This window comes from Sciurus vulgaris, assembly GCF_902686455.1.
Source record: "Sciurus vulgaris genome assembly, chromosome: 17".
Lineage (NCBI taxonomy): Eukaryota > Metazoa > Chordata > Mammalia > Rodentia > Sciuridae > Sciurus > Sciurus vulgaris.
The window spans coordinates 60,276,183-60,291,376 of NC_136478.1; the positions used below are offsets into that span (position 1 = coordinate 60,276,183).

At 55.8% G+C, this 15,194-nt stretch overlaps 1 protein-coding gene and 1 long non-coding RNA gene across 2 annotated transcripts in view; one reads left to right on the forward strand and one right to left on the reverse strand.

The window, feature by feature from the left end:
- The first annotated feature begins 1,129 nt into the window (after window positions 1–1,129).
- Window positions 1,130–15,194, forward strand: part of GRIN2D (glutamate ionotropic receptor NMDA type subunit 2D) — a 34,161-nt gene continuing 20,096 nt past the window's right edge. Inside the window, exons 1-7 of the mRNA XM_079119414.1 lie at window positions 1,130–1,436; window positions 4,623–5,113; window positions 8,854–9,473; window positions 12,990–13,104; window positions 13,457–13,668; window positions 13,915–14,083; window positions 14,641–14,794. Of these exons, the coding sequence (XP_078975540.1) occupies window positions 4,649–5,113; window positions 8,854–9,473; window positions 12,990–13,104; window positions 13,457–13,668; window positions 13,915–14,083; window positions 14,641–14,794 (1,735 nt within the window). The 5' untranslated portion in view covers window positions 1,130–1,436; window positions 4,623–4,648. The remainder of the gene's footprint in view (window positions 1,437–4,622; window positions 5,114–8,853; window positions 9,474–12,989; window positions 13,105–13,456; window positions 13,669–13,914; window positions 14,084–14,640; window positions 14,795–15,194) is intronic.
- Window positions 12,273–14,149, reverse strand: LOC306648943. The gene is made up of 3 exons (XR_013760534.1): window positions 14,021–14,149; window positions 13,437–13,564; window positions 12,273–12,555 (listed from the first exon to the last, which is right to left on the reverse strand). It is a non-coding gene; the product is annotated as an uncharacterized lncRNA (long non-coding RNA).

The window sequence follows — 15,194 nt, forward strand, 5'->3', positions numbered from 1 at the left end:
CTTGCCTGCACCGCCCCCCCTTCCTCCCTTTTTATTTGCAGCCCCTTGTTGCCTTGTCCCAGGAGGAAGGTAGAAGCTGGGGGGGTGGCCCCCTCCCCCAGCCCTGGCAGGAGGAGGGGTCCCCAGGGAGGCCAGGAGGGGGGGCTGTGGGTCTCCCGGCAGGGACGGACGGGGACTGAATGTTAATCGCATCCCAAGTGAGTGTGTGTGTGCGAGAACAGCGAGTGTGCGAGTCCCTCCCGCTCGGCTCCTCCAAGCCGCGGCCGCCGCCGCCGCCACCCTCCGCCCGCAGCCTCCTTCGGCCACCGGCGCCCAGCTAGGGGGTGTCGGCCTGGGTGGGTCCGCCCGGCCCCCAGGGGTCTCTCGTGTGACTGCCATCTGCCCGGTGAGGATGTGTGTCCGGGTGTCGGGGCTGGTTGTGGGGGGGTGTGTCTGTGTAAGGGCTGCGGCGACCGCGGGAGGAGGGGTCTGTCTGTCTGTACCGACCCTGAGCCGCCTGCTGGTATGTCGCGAGCCCCCCAGTCCTCCCCCTGAGCCCCCCAAACCTGGATGGATGGTGTATACCTGGGTTCTGTGCCTCCTGCCTGCGTCCGGCTGGGTGTCTGGAAATCCCGGGCTGCCTGTGTCCTCCTGTCTGTCCGAACAGCCCCTGACGGCAGCGGCAGCTCGGCCCCCATTGGACCCCTGTGCGTGTGTGTCTCCCTCCTTGAGCTCCGGGGGTGTTGAGGGGGAATCCCAGGGAAGTGCGGTTGTGCGTGTGTGCGCGTGTGTATGTGTGTTCCTGGCTGTGTTTGAGAGTGGGGGCGCCAGGGGAGGGGTCTGGAAGTGATCAAGCGAGGAAGGGGCAAGTGGTCGGTCTCCAGACAGGCAATCTCCCGCTTCTCACACTAACACACACCAACCACCCGCTTCAGAGGTGACCCAGACAGACAGACGCTGGAGGGGGGGCGCAGAGGGCACAAAGCAGGGGGGTGCGAATGAGCCAGGGAGAGGCGGGATGGGACACATTAACTGGGGGAGGAGCTGAGGCTGAAGCAGCAGAGGGGGGCACCCCGGGTGGGTGGAGGGGGGGATCCCCGCGGGGTCGGGCCGCAAGAGGACACCCCGACAGCCTCCGCAATGTCCGGGGCCCAACTTCCAGCGCAACATGTGTAGCCTCGTCCTCGCTTAGTCCGGGTGGCCGCAACCTTGGGGGACAGACAGAGCAGGTCAGGACCAAGGAAGAGGGAGGAGAGACGGAGCCAGGCACAGGCAAGAGGTCCCCACCACCGCAGCTACTGCCACCGCCGCTGCTGTTGCTGCCGCCGCCCCTGGGCCTGACCCCCCCACACACCCCATCGGCTCCCTGAGCCCTGCGCGGAATCTTCGGGTCGCTGGACGCCGGTTCCGGTCCTGGCACCCCCGCAATTCCCCCAACAGAACAGGGTCATGAAAAGGTAAGGTCGGGGCAAGGGGATATTTAAGGGTGGAGGTGGGGATGTGAACCCCCAAATCTAGGACAGGGAAAGTTGCCCAAGGGCCTTATGGAGGCAAGGGGCTTGAATGGCAGGCAGAAGTCTTTACCCCCAGCTCCCGTGCCTTTTGGGGACTCTTCTCCACCCCCTTTCTTCCTGAGTCCCTTTTTCCCAGGTGTCTATACCTCAGACCTCCTAAGCCCCCCCATTTCTCTCCCACTGCTCCTCTAGCCAGCTGCACCTACCTGACACCCCATCTCTCTGACTCTCCAGTTCCCCTCTGCATCCCCCTCCCAGCGCCAGTCTCCCCATCGCTGTCCAGCCCTCTCCCTCTCTCCTCTCCTCTCCCCTCCCATCTTGGAGCTATGAGTCTGCTATTAATACTCCTGCCAAGGACCTTGAGGGCATCCAGGCCCCCTGCACCCCTCACCCCAAGCCACCACCCCTTCCTCAAGGTTCTGGAATGCCCTTCCAACCTCTTGCAAGCACCATGATTGGGGTGGGAGAGGCAGGGCTGTGTGTGTACGGTTGTGGGGGACAGGATGCCGTCTGCAGCACGACTTGCGGGGGGAGCTATTAATCAAAGTGGACTCTCTTCTGTGATGGATGGGGGAGCAACGGAGACAGGGACACCCCAGGAATCTCTGGCACCCTCCTCTCCAGCTTGGAGACAGACTTGTACCATGTACAATCGGAGTGGGTTGACTGAGGAGGCCATAGCTGGGAGGGGGTGCCCAGGGTGGTGGGACTGATTGGGTTTGAAATAAAAAGGGGTTCCTTAAGGGAGGACAGGACTGGAAACCCAGACTCCTGGATCTAGAAGCAGGAGGGAGCCAGGATTCCTGGGTCCTGGGAAAGGACAGAGTGGAACTCTGGGGGAAACGGGGGCTGAGAGCCAGGACCAGGAGTCTTTTAGGAGAAGTTACAGGGCAGTGCTCCTGTGTCTGAGGAGGGCTGGCAGCTTAGGCTCCTGGCAGAGTGGGGGATGAGGGCCTTTTCAGCCTCAGTGTGGGGCCAAGATTCATGAGCAGGTAGAGATTGGGAGCTTGGTAGCCGTCACCCTTGAGGTGTGGGCTCTGGAGATCAGGCTTCCAGGGGACTGGATGGCTGGGAATGCCACCCCACAGTCCCTGAGGATTGGGAGTTTGCCCTCCCAAACCCCTCATGGGAAAGAACTGAGCCTCCAGCCTCTAGAGAAGGGTGGGGCCGGGGGCTGCCCTCCTGGGCCTCAGAAGGGAGCAAGGCCCTGGGGTCCCAAAAGGCAAAGGACAGGCAAGGGTGGATGTGAGAGGCAGAGGAGGGGGCCAGGGGTGAGCAGCCACCAGGAAGGGAGGGGAGAGCTTGTGTTAACCCTGCGGGGGCCAGGCCACAGCTGTGGGTTATTTTGGGGTGGAAGGGGGGCTATTCTGAGCACTGATTGAGCCAGCTGCTTGGGGAAGGGCAATGGAGAGGAGGGGCAAGGAGGAGCCAGGATTTGGGAGGGATGCCAGCAAGGAGCACCCACCCCTTTCTCTGGGGAGACAGTGGCCCAGTATCTCTGGAAAGGTGGGGTAGTGGGCAGAGGGGAGGGGCCGAGGCCTCCCCAACCAGGGCTGGCTGGCAGGCTGTAGGGTGAATGAGGCCTGTGCTACCATGGTAACTGGACAGGAGACTGATTGACAGCAGAGAGAACCCTTACCTGTCTGGACCTTCGCCCTCCAGGAAGCCCCTAGTTCAGACTCCAGCATCACTCTGGGAGCTAGAAGTCCAGTCCCTGGTGCCCTCCTTCCTCAGACCCAAGACCCAGGAGTCTGGGCTCCCAGCCCAGCCACTCCAGGCAGCTAGTATGCAACAGGGAGCTCCTGAGGCCACGCTGTATTTCCTCTAATTTATTAAATTGCTCCAGGCTGAGAGCCAGGACCCCCCCTCCCCAACTCTCCACAGCTGTGTCCCCCCAAACCCCAAATCCTAGCCTGGCCTGTGACTCTCTGAGAATATGGGGACAGGGACAGTAATAGGGAGCAAAAACAGGCTGGGGGTCATGATCTGGGTGAGGGGAAAGGTCATGGGGCATTCTCTTTCCTTGGGACGCCCCACTAATCTCTCCCCTCTTTCTCTCCCCCCACACATCTGACCCCTTTTCTCTCGCTCATTTTTTCTCTCTTTTCTTCTTTATTTTTGCTCCCTCCTGCCACTCGCCTTCCTGGCCTTCCTTTCATGTCTGTGCCGGGCTCCTTCCTGGTGGGGGTCTCGATCTTACCGGGCCTCGCTATTTCTGTCCTCCTGTGTACTCTCTGCTCTGCCTGCCTCCTCCATCTCCATTCTGTTTCCCTGCCGCTTGTGTGCATGTCTCTTGGTGGCTGTGGGGTCTCTGTCTATGGCTTCCTGGCTTGTTTCTATCTTCCTTCCTGTCCAACTTTCTTGCCTCTTATCTCTCCTGCCTTCCTGTGTCTACCCATGCATCTCCCCTGCATCTCTAACATCCTCTCCCTGGGTCTCCATCACTCCCTATTTCTGTCACTCCTCTCTTCTCCCTGCCTCTGTCTCTCTGAGCCTCTCCACCCTGTGTGTTTCTCCTGCCACTCTCTCCCTGACCATTTCTCTGTTGCCATCTCCATCTCCTTTCCTCTGTCCCTGGATCTCTCTGTGCTCCTATTTTGGTCCAATTTCTGGGGGCCCCTCCATCCCCATCTCCTCTTTCCTTACTTCTCTATCTTCCCCTGACCCCATTCTCACCCCCATTCTCCCTGGTTGTGCCCCCCCATTCCCACATTCCACCCCCAACACCTCTCCCTCTGTATTTGGGCTCCCTTCCCCATATCTCCCTGCCACCTCCCTTCACTCTTTCCCTGTTTCTCTCCTTCGGTGTCTCTCCCTTTGTCTCTGCATCTCTGTCTCCCTTCTCCTACTTCTGTGTCTCTCCTGTCTGTCCCTCCTTCTCCCTCGGTCCTAATCCCCATCTCCCCATCTCTCCCTGTGTGTGTGTCTCTCTCCTGTGCCTCTCTCTCTCTGGTCTCTTCCCCTCCATCTCTGTCTCTGCCCTTCCCGCTGCCTGGCTCACCCCAACCTTTCCCTCTCCTCCCTGTGTGTCTCTCCCTCTCTGTAACTTCTCTTCTGTGGCTCTATCTTGTCTCGCTTCTCTGCGCCTGCCCCTCTCCTCTCGTGTCTCTCCCCGGTCCGTGTGTTCAGAGGCCGCCCGGCGGGGCCCGCAGGCGATGCGCGGCGCCGGTGGCCCCCGCGGCCCTCGGGGCCCCGCTAAGATGCTGCTGCTGTTGGCGCTGGCCTGCGCCAGCCCGTTCCCGGAGGAGGCGCCGGGGCCGGGCGGGGCCAGCGGGCCCGGCGGGGGCCTCGGCGGGGCGCGGCCGCTCAACGTGGCGCTCGTGTTCTCGGGGCCCGCGTACGCGGCCGAGGCGGCACGCCTGGGCCCCGCCGTGGCGGCGGCTGTGCGCAGCCCGGGCCTGGACGTGCGACCGGTGGCGCTGGTGCTCAACGGCTCAGACCCGCGCAGCCTCGTGCTGCAGCTCTGCGACCTGCTGTCGGGGCTGCGCGTGCACGGCGTTGTCTTCGAGGACGACTCGCGCGCGCCCGCCGTCGCGCCCATCCTGGACTTCCTGTCAGCCCAGACCTCGCTGCCCATCGTGGCCGTGCACGGCGGCGCCGCGCTCGTGCTCACGCCCAAGGTGCGCGCGACCGGAGGGGAGGAGCCAGTAGCAGTGGGCGGGGCACTGAGGGCGGGTCAGTCCTGGAGGTCAGCTTCCAGCGCCGTGGTGGGAGCTGTAGGAAAGATAGGGGTGGGGTCTACAGGGTGAGCAGGGCCTTCCAAAGGGGTCACCCAGAAGGATCAGAAAGAACATTCAACAATGTTCCGGTCATGGGGAGGACGTGGGCCCAGTCACTGCAAGGGAGCGACTATGGAAAAGCCAAGTTGAGCGGAGGACCTGGAGAAATGGGCCAGCCAGCGAGAAATCAAAGGGGAGCGTCGGGATCTGGGATGAGTCAGTTGGAAAGGAATGGGGTTCAGAAAGGAGCCAAGAAGCCAAGGACAGGGAGGAAGAGAGAAGGGCATCATAGACAGGGTCTTGGAAGGAGATAGGCCAGATGAGCTGAGACCAGCAGTTCGTGAAGGAAGATAGAGCCACCCAGTGAATGGAGGAGACTGAGAGGTGAAGTGATCATTAGAAGTGGGCTGAGGAAGAGTAGAACCAGACCTCAAGAAAGTGAGTGTTGGGGAGGATCAGTCTCGGAGAAGGTTGGGCCTAAGCTCTTTAGTAAAAGGGTGGGGTCTAGACTGGAAGAAGGTCCTGGAAGTTGGGTTTGAGAAGGCTCAAACCAGCTGTGAGGTGTGGGAAATGGGGATCCAGAGGTTGGGCCTCAGAGAATGAAGGCCTTGGATAGAGGCGGGTAGAGCCAATGAAAGGCCAAAGCCAGAGCCTGCAGGGGAGGGGAGAGGAGAAGCTGAAGCTGCCTATAGCCTGGAGAGAGGCCTCCCTCTTTCTAGAGAGGCCCAGGAGTGACCTGTTGTAGTGGACTTCTGGTAGCAAAGAAGAAAGATGAACCAAGGGGGGTCTCCAAACTGAAAAGGCAGAGCCTGAAAATGGGTGGGGCATTTTAGCTGTGATGGAGCCACCTGAATGTCTGAAACCTAGATTGGCCAGGTGCCTGCCGGGGGAGCCTTTGGCTTTGTGACTGGATCACTATTGCATTCTGGGACTCGTAGTTCTCCTGTCCAGAGCATTCTGGGAAGAACCTCCGTCCAATTTTCTTATTCTCCTAGGCATAATGGTTTTCAGAGATTTCCAGGTGGATTTGTGGACCTTTTTATTTCCTTGCTGCCATTTTTGTGGAATACCTAGCAAGGTGGTCCCTAAGTGTGATCCACTGTTCACTATCTGTTGGGCACTGTGGCCAGCTCCGTGTACACCCATTGCCTTCAGGGGCAGGTAGTCCCATCACTGTACCTGGAGAGAAGAAAGAGTGGTCATCACATTTCCATCTGTACCCCAATGAATGCTGGGAACATGGTTCCCTCACCACACTTCCACCTGCTGATGGGTGAGGTCTTCTTAAGGTGCCCATTGCATATGAGAGACCACCTCCTCAGGACAACTGCCCTATCCTCTACACTCATAACCACAGGCACATGTCTCAGGAGAAAGTCCACTTGCTGTTCTCATTGCATTATAGGAAGGTTTATTGAGAGCTGAGTCTGAGCCAGGGCCATTTTAGGTTATGGGAAATAAAATTGTTGGGGGTGGGGGTGGGACAAGGCCCTGCCTTATGGAGCTTGCACTCTAATGTTGGAAACAGACAAAACAAACCACACATAGTAAATGGACAAGATGTTGTCATGACTGAGACTGGCAGTCAGGAAAGGCCTTCCTAAGGAGGTGACATCTGATCTGGACCTGAGGAATGAGAAGGGGTAGGTAGGCAGAGGAGGTGTAGAAAGTGTCCCTGGGTGGGACAACAAAGCGAAGCTCTTGAATTCAAAAGGAGCTTGGTGTGTTTGAGGAAGAGCAAGGCGGGAGTGTGGGTGGAGTGTGGCTGGAGTCAGTTGGAGGATTGGGAATGGCGGGAGATGAGGTGAGAGGCAATAGGGATCAGTTCATGCAGGGCCTTGTGGGCCTCAGAAAGGACTTTGGCTTTGATTCTGAAGAAGAATCATTGGAAGCTTTTCAACAGAGAAGGGATGTAATCCAATTAATATTTTGAAATGATCACTCTGGCTGATGTTTGGAGAATGAACTGGAAGATGCAAGAATGGAACACAGACGGGCTGGAAAGCCATAGATGTCCAGGCAAGAGAGAAAGCAATGTCAATGAGGACTGTTGGGGAGATAGCTCAGTTGGTAGAGTGCTTGCCTCCCATGCACAAGGCCCTGGGATCAATCCCCAGCACCGCAAAAAAAAAAAAAAAAAAAAAAAAAAAAAAATTGAGATTGTAACAGTGACAGCAGCAGTGAGGGGCAGACATCTGGGCTTATGGTGTGAACACAGAGCCACAGAGACTGGGAGATGGCCTGGATGTGGGCCTGAGAAGAGACAGGGAAAGGGTGGCCCAGGTCTGCACCTGAGCACTGGGGTGAAAAAGGAAAGGAGGACAGGGAGCAGGTCTGGGGAGGCAAGTTCAGGGGTCAAGAATTGCACGTTTGACATGATGATTTTAAGATACTCTTGAAAATCCAAGGGAAGAAACTGACTAGAAAGTCGGACAGGTTTGTCTGGAGCTCACGGGAATGGCTGTGACGGGATGTGAGCCATTGGCATCTCCAGCCATCCCCAGGGGAACTTCCTGTTCTGGTGAAGATGGTCTATACCTGGTGTGTCCAATAGGCTAGCCATAGTCCAGGTGTGGCTGTTGAGCCTTAACATGTGGTTAGTGCAAGTAAAACTGAATTTTAAGTTTTATTTAATTTTAATTAACTTAAACTTGAATAGCAACATATTGAAGGAGGTAGTATTTAAACCCATGGGTCTGAATCAGGCATGGTGACACACACCTGTAATCTCAGCATATCAGGAGGCTGAGGCAGGGGAATTGCAAATTCAAGACCAGCCTGAGCAGTTTAGCAGGAGTCTGTCTCAATTTTTTAAAAAGTAATTAATTAAAAGGCTGGGAATGTAACCCATTGGTAAAGTACCCCTGGGTACAATCCCCAGTACTGACAAAATAAATAAAGAAATACAAGGGTCTGAATGACCTAGCTAGCAAGAGAGGACAGAGAAAATTATATCATGTATTCCTACATTTAGAATTCTGGCTAAGGAAAGGGGTCAGCAGCAGAGATAAAGAAGGAGGGGACAGAGGGGTAGGAGGAAAATTCAAAACAGAAAAGTCTACTCCACTGGGGAAATACAGTATCTTTAGCAACCCTGCTGCATGTCAGGAGATGTAGTCTCCCTCATTGCATACAGGAAAATAGTTCTTCCCAGTGGATGTTGGGAACTGTAGTTCCCCAGTGGATGGTAGGTGTATTAATAACAATGATGTTAGTTGCTACAAGAGATAAGCTCTCAGATCTCAAGGCAATAGGTTGCTTCTCATTCATATAAAATGCAAACAGGTGGTCCTGATTGGGGGTGGCTGTCCTTGTGGTGACTCAGACCCAGGCTCTCTCCCTCCATGGCTCTGTAATTCCTGAGGTCTCCAGAGTTCTCTTCTAGGGCCTCTTCATCCACCCTCAGACAGGGAGGATAGTGAGGGTCTTCGGGGACAGTTTTCAGGGGTGGCCCAGAAAAACTCAGTCGTGTAGCTAAACCTAACCTAGGTCTAGCATGTGTCGCAGGAAGAAAAGTAAATGGTGAACAGCCAGTCTACCATATGACCCACGCTGGCTCTGGGAATTGTGATCTGCTTGTCTGTTGCTGGCAGATGAGGTCCTCACACCAGGAGACCTGACATCCTCCCCATGCCCCACAGGAGAAGGGCTCTACCTTCCTGCAGCTGGGCTCCTCCACCGAGCAGCAGCTTCAGGTCATCTTTGAGGTGCTGGAGGAGTATGACTGGACGTCCTTTGTAGCGGTGACCACCCGTGCCCCAGGCCACCGGGCCTTCCTGTCCTACATCGAGGTGCTGACTGACGGCAGCCTGGTGGGCTGGGAGCATCGTGGGGCCCTGACCCTGGACCCTGGGGCAGGCGAGGCTGTCCTGGGCGCCCAGCTCCGCAGCGTCAGTGCACAGATCCGCCTGCTCTTCTGCGCCCGTGAGGAGGCTGAACCTGTGTTCCGGGCAGCTGAGGAGGCCGGCCTCACTGGGCCTGGCTATGTCTGGTTCATGGTGGGACCCCAGCTGGCTGGAGGTGGGGGCTCTGGAGTCCCTGGGGAGCCCCTTCTTCTGCCAGGAGGCGCCCCACTTCCCGCGGGGCTGTTTGCAGTGCGCTCTGCTGGCTGGCGTGATGACTTGGCCAGGCGTGTGGCGGCTGGTGTGGCTGTAGTGGCCAGAGGTGCCCAGGCCCTGCTGCGTGACTACGGCTTCCTGCCAGAGCTGGGCCATGACTGTCGCGCCCAGAACCGTACCCACCGCGGGGAGAGTCTGCATAGGTGAGTGGGGTTGGGGCGGAAGGCATGTGGGGAAGGTTCCGCAGCCTGACTACCTGTTGTACTCACGAGCTGAGTGGCGTTGAGCCAATCTTGTGCCCTCTCCAGCCTCAGTGCCCTCTTCTATAAAATGGGTCTAACTGAGTCTCTTTCTGGAATTAAATCAGGTAATTTGGAAATCACCTGATATACAGTGAGTGTATTACTATATTTTATGACTCTAAGATGCCTAATTCTTCACATTTTAATGTCTTTCAAGTCAAGGTATGTTTCATAATTGGCGGCTTATCATGGTAGTGCTTTTTTCTTTGTAGTAGGTATAAAATAGTAGTACATTTTTACAATTGATAGCATCTTAGCATAAAATATTCTAGTTAGACTAGGAACGCGAGCACCTAGTGGCCCATACAAGGTAGAAGTTTGTTCCCTCTGTCACATTGCAACCTAGAGATAAGCAGTCCAGGTTATCAGTAGACTGCTGCTCCAGGTGATCATTTGGGGACTCCAGGATCTGCCCTCCTTGCTGCTCTGGAATCTCCAAATACTCGAAGTTGGGTTGTGGGCATGAGTGCGTGGTCAAGCTCACCAGAAGAGGTATGGAGCAAGCAGAGAGCAAACCAGTTCCTTCCAAGTGAGGGAAAGGAACAGGTCTCCTATCCTATTGTGAGAAGGCAGTCACATGGCCAAGACTGAGTCACCACTTGTTTACAGCAAGGTCCATTCTGATTGGCTGGACATCCATTCTGATTGGTTAATACCTGTACTAACTATTCTATTTTGAATGCCATCTGTGCACGTGGCCTGGGTTAGCCACAAAGAAGGCTCAGCAATCTGGACCCTAGCTGGACGGCTATACACCATTATCGTTTTGGAAGAGGAGAACTGAGTGTGGTGGAAAACAGCATCTCCATCATAGGAAGTGCTGGGAGTGGGGAAATGGATGTGTCAGGGGGCAGAACAGCAGAAGGAGGGGTCATTGATCCTTAAATGAGCTGAGTTTGGGAGGAGGTGGTGGGTGTGGAAGAAGACCTAAGGAAGGAGAATTGAGAAGTGGTAGGTTGAGAATCAGGATCCCAGAACAAGAGGGTGAGAAAAGCATCCCTTGTTCATAAATACTGAGCACCCGCTAGGAACCAGGGCTCATGCTGGGCACTGGGAACGCAGAGATGAATAAGACCATGGACTTCTTCAAAGAACGCAGGGTCTGGAAGGGGTGGCAGACAGGGATGGGAATAATGACAGCACAGCATGATGCTTGCAGTAATGGAGGTAGCACTGGCCTTGCGGGAGCACGGGGGAGGAGAACTGCCTAAGCCAGGACATTTTTGGTTGCAAGAAGCAGTCTTGTTTAAGTTTCCTTAGGGAAAAGGGGGTTTATTGGAAAGATAAACATGCATAGAAACACAGACATCAGGAATTGAGGCCAAGCCTGGGGCCAGCTATTCTTTCATCTCTTTCTGCTTCTTTGCTCCTGTCTCTCTTGTTCTCTCAGGCTTGTCTCTCCCAGAGGCTGTTCAGTGTTTTACCCAGCATCCATCTATCTATCTATCTATCTATCTATCTATCTATCTATCTATCTATCATCTATCTCTGTACTGAGATTGACTCAGGGGCTGTCTACCCTGAGCTACATCTCCCCAGTCCTTTCTATTTTGGGGACTTAGGCACTTGCTTAGTTGCTGAGGCTGTTTCCTCAAACTTACCAACCTCCTGCCTCAGCCTCCTGATTAGCATGCACCACCATACCTGGCCTTTACCCAGAATTCTGCTCCCTCATAATTTTAGCCCTTCCTGGCCACCACCCAAACCCCACATCCACAGTGAAATGTCACTGCAAGAGAGAAAATTGATTGGCCCCAGACAACCTTCTAAACACACACCTGGGATAACTCTATGGAGTCAGGGATGTACCAGAAGGAGGGGACACCTAACAGAGACCCAGAGGATGAATTGCTCATCCATCCATCCAATCATTCATTGAAAAGCTCTTTATTGAGAATCGACTATGTGCCAAGCACCATTTAAGCACAAAAGAATAGTGTGGTATAAACTATTGTCTCCACTGTCACCGAGACAAGTAGTGAACAAATAAGAAAAGAGAAAATATCAGCAGATGGTAACTTCTGAGATGAAAATATATCAGGGGAAAGTGATAAGAACAGCCTAGAGGGCTCAGTTAAGTGGGGTGGTCAGGAAAGGCCTAAGTAGGTAAAATTTAGAGATTTTTAAAAATGGATAAAAATCCAAACATTGGAAGATCTCAACGAAGAGAGGGAAGAGCAGATGCCAATGCCCTGGGGTTGGAACTGTTTGGGAGCCTAAAACACTAGTGTGACTGGAGCACAGTGGGCCAGAGGGAGAAGGGCTGAACAAAGATGAATAGACACAGGGGCCCAGCTCATGCAGATCCCTTTAGGCTGGGGGAGGAATTTGGGCTTGATTAATGGTCAATGGTCAGGGAGTTCACCAGACATGGAGTATTCCAGGCAGAGAGGAAACAGCATGTGCAAAGGTCTGGAAGGAGAACAACTTGGGCTACACTGTGGGTGAGGCCACACTAGTTCAGAGCAGATGAGGGCAATAAAATTAGGGACTGGGAAAGCCTAGGCTGGAGAGGTGAATGGGGCCAAGTCCTTGCCTTGGATGCCAGGTTGGGAAGACTGTTCCAAAGCCCTTCAGCCATGGGCGAGCTATGAGTAGGGGAGAGGTGGATTCAGTTTGGGGGTGTAGAAAGACCCTTTTGGGGCCAGGTGGGATACAGACTAGAAGAGAGATCAGAGGCTGGTGGTCAGGTAGGATGCTGGGCTGTGGATCCAGGAGGGCTGTGGGGGATGGAGGGGGATGGCGCAGGAATGATGGGGCTTGGGGACTGATGGCCTGGATGAAGGGAGCAGCACCTGCAGTGAGTCGAGCCCCGCAGCTGGATGGTTGAGGGGTAGGGCTGTCAGAGTTCAGTGAAGTTATCTGGGTCCAAAGACTTCCCAGCAGAAGGGACACTTGAGCTGTCTTTGTGACATGTCAGAGTTGGTCAGGGTGAGAGGGTGGTAGAAGGGTTTTCCAGGCAGAGAACAGCACCTACAAAGGCCTGGAGAGAAAAGCAGCCCCATGCAGTGGTGCAGGCCTGTAATCTCGTGACTCGGAGGCAGAGGTAGGAAGATCGGAGTGTAAGTTTGAGTAAATAGGGTTATGGGATGTATTTCAGGGGTGGAATGCCCTGGTTCAATCCCCAGTACCGAAACAAAAACAAAAAGGAAATCATTTCACATGTTCCAGAGACACTGCGTTCAGCATTGATAGAATAAAAAAGGGGTTTTGAGCTGGAAGCAATCAGAGATGGGCTTCAGAGGCAGGTGGGGCCACCAAATTGAGGGTCTGGGACCTTGTTCTGGGGGCACCAGCAGCCCAAGGAGAGGGTGTGACTTCAAGATTTTGGAGGTGAAGGAGGAGAGATTCCAGTCACAGGCTAAGACTAGGGGGTAGGGGGCTTGGCCCGATCCTGGTGCCCTTCCTTCTGGGCAGGTACTTCATGAACATTACCTGGGATAACCGGGATTACTCTTTCAATGAGGATGGCTTCCTGGTGAACCCCTCCCTTGTGGTCATCTCCCTCACCAGAGACAGGACTTGGGAGGTGGTAAGTTGCATCCCAGACCTCAGGAGTGGCAGAAGGCCTGGAGTCCTGGGTCCTGGCAGAAGGGGGTCCAAGGCCCTGGACTCTAAGGGGGCCCAGCCTGTGGGATCTGAGGAAGGAGGTCTGGGGCCTAGACCCCTGGATCTCAGGGAGGAGCACTGGGGTCTTAGGAGGGTTGGGGCCTGAACTTTGGGTCTGAGGGAGGAGGGCTGGGGCCTGGACAGGGAGGAGGGGCTGTCCAGTCCTGGAGGGAGATGGGGCTCACATTCCTAGATCTGAGAGAGGAAGAGCAGGGAAGCCAGGACATCCCGGAAAGTCACCCCAAGTAGTCTTACCGTCTTTCTCTTTGACCAAGGTGGGCAGCTGGGAGCAGCAGACTCTCCGTCTCAAGTATCCCCTCTGGTCCCGCTATGGCCGCTTCCTGCAGCCAGTGGATGACACACAGCACCTCACGGTGGCTACGCTGGAGGAGAGACCCTTTGTCATTGTGGAACCCGCCGACCCCATCAGTGGCACTTGCATCAGAGACTCTGTCCCCTGCAGAAGCCAGCTCAACCGAACCCACAGGTGACATTTCCCGGATCCAGGAGTTCCAGATTTGCAACTCTCCTCCTTCCAAGCCCAGCAGTCCCCGCCCCCGGCCCATAAAGCTCTCCAGCCCAGTACCTTGAGCCAGCTGAGAGGCTACCTCGAGCCTCAGTTGCCCCCAGAAGGCGCTAGCTGCTGCCTGTCACTATCTTCATACTCTCAACTAATGGGCGGGCCTAAGGGTGAGGAGTCCCCAGCCTCCCCAAGCCTGGTTGCTTCCCGCAGTCCTCCACCGGACGCCCCCCGCCCGGAAAAGCGATGCTGCAAGGGATTCTGCATCGACATTTTGAAGAGGCTGGCGCACACCATAGGCTTCAGCTACGACCTTTACCTGGTCACTAACGGCAAGCACGGGAAGAAGATCGACGGCGTCTGGAACGGCATGATCGGCGAGGTGAGGCTGGCCGGGACCGGCGCGGGAGGAGAGGGGACGGGGCGGGGCCAAGAGGCGGGAATCCTGTGGGGTGTGGCCCAAGGGAACCTGGTCAGGCTCTGGAGGGCGGGGCCAAGAGCGTCGGCTCCTCGGAGCGGGGGCGGGGTCAGGAAGCTCAGGGGTGGAGCCAGGAGGAGATCCGCGCGGGGGCGGGGACTCGGGGTGGGCGGGGACTGTCGGGGTCGGCGGCGGAACTTTTGGAGCTGGAGGAGGAGGGGTAGGAGGGTGGGACGCCTAGGAGAAGGGGGCGGGGCCGAGAGGATGGAATCCAAAGCTTAAGGAGACTTGTTGGGGGTGGTAGGCCGGGCGGGGGCTACCGCTTCCCTCCTCTTCCCTTTCTCCTCCGCTTTTCCCTGCCACACTGAGTCCCTTCATCCTCCTCGCCATCCCTCCCACCGGGAGCCAGCCTGTCTCTCACCGGGTCATTGGTCTGGGGCGGGGGTCTTTGTTCCCTTTCCGCCCTTATCCACCTCTGTCCACCTGAGCGGGCTTCGCTTGCCCACTCCTCGCCCCCGCAGGTGTTCTACCAGCGCGCAGACATGGCCATCGGCTCCCTCACCATCAACGAGGAACGCTCCGAGATCGTGGACTTCTCCGTCCCTTTCGTGGAGACTGGCATCAGCGTCATGGTGGCGCGAAGCAATGGCACTGTGTCCCCCTCTGCCTTCCTAGGTGAGCTGGGTCCCCGGAATAGAAAGCTGGATCTAGGCAAGGCTGGAGTCCCCATCCGTGTGGGCCCTGTGGTCAGGAAACCAGGATCACCTGTACTGGCTGTGTGACCCTGGTGAAATGGCGTCACTTCTGAACCTCAGTTCCCTATCTGGAAAATGGGAGCAAGAATTTCCCCTATCAGGAGTTTTACCTTGAAGCTAAAGACTGAGCTCAGGAGACTTCTCTTACCTTGGCCCTTCCGAGGCCCTGAGGCCAGTTTTGTTTTTTGAGACAGGGTCTAAGTTGCCAAGACTGTCCTCCAACCCTCCAGCCTCCTGCCTCAGCCTTCCCAGTAGCTAGGATTAAGGATGAGCACCAGTGCTCAGCTCCCAGTTTTGTATTCAGAGTTGTGTTCTTTTGT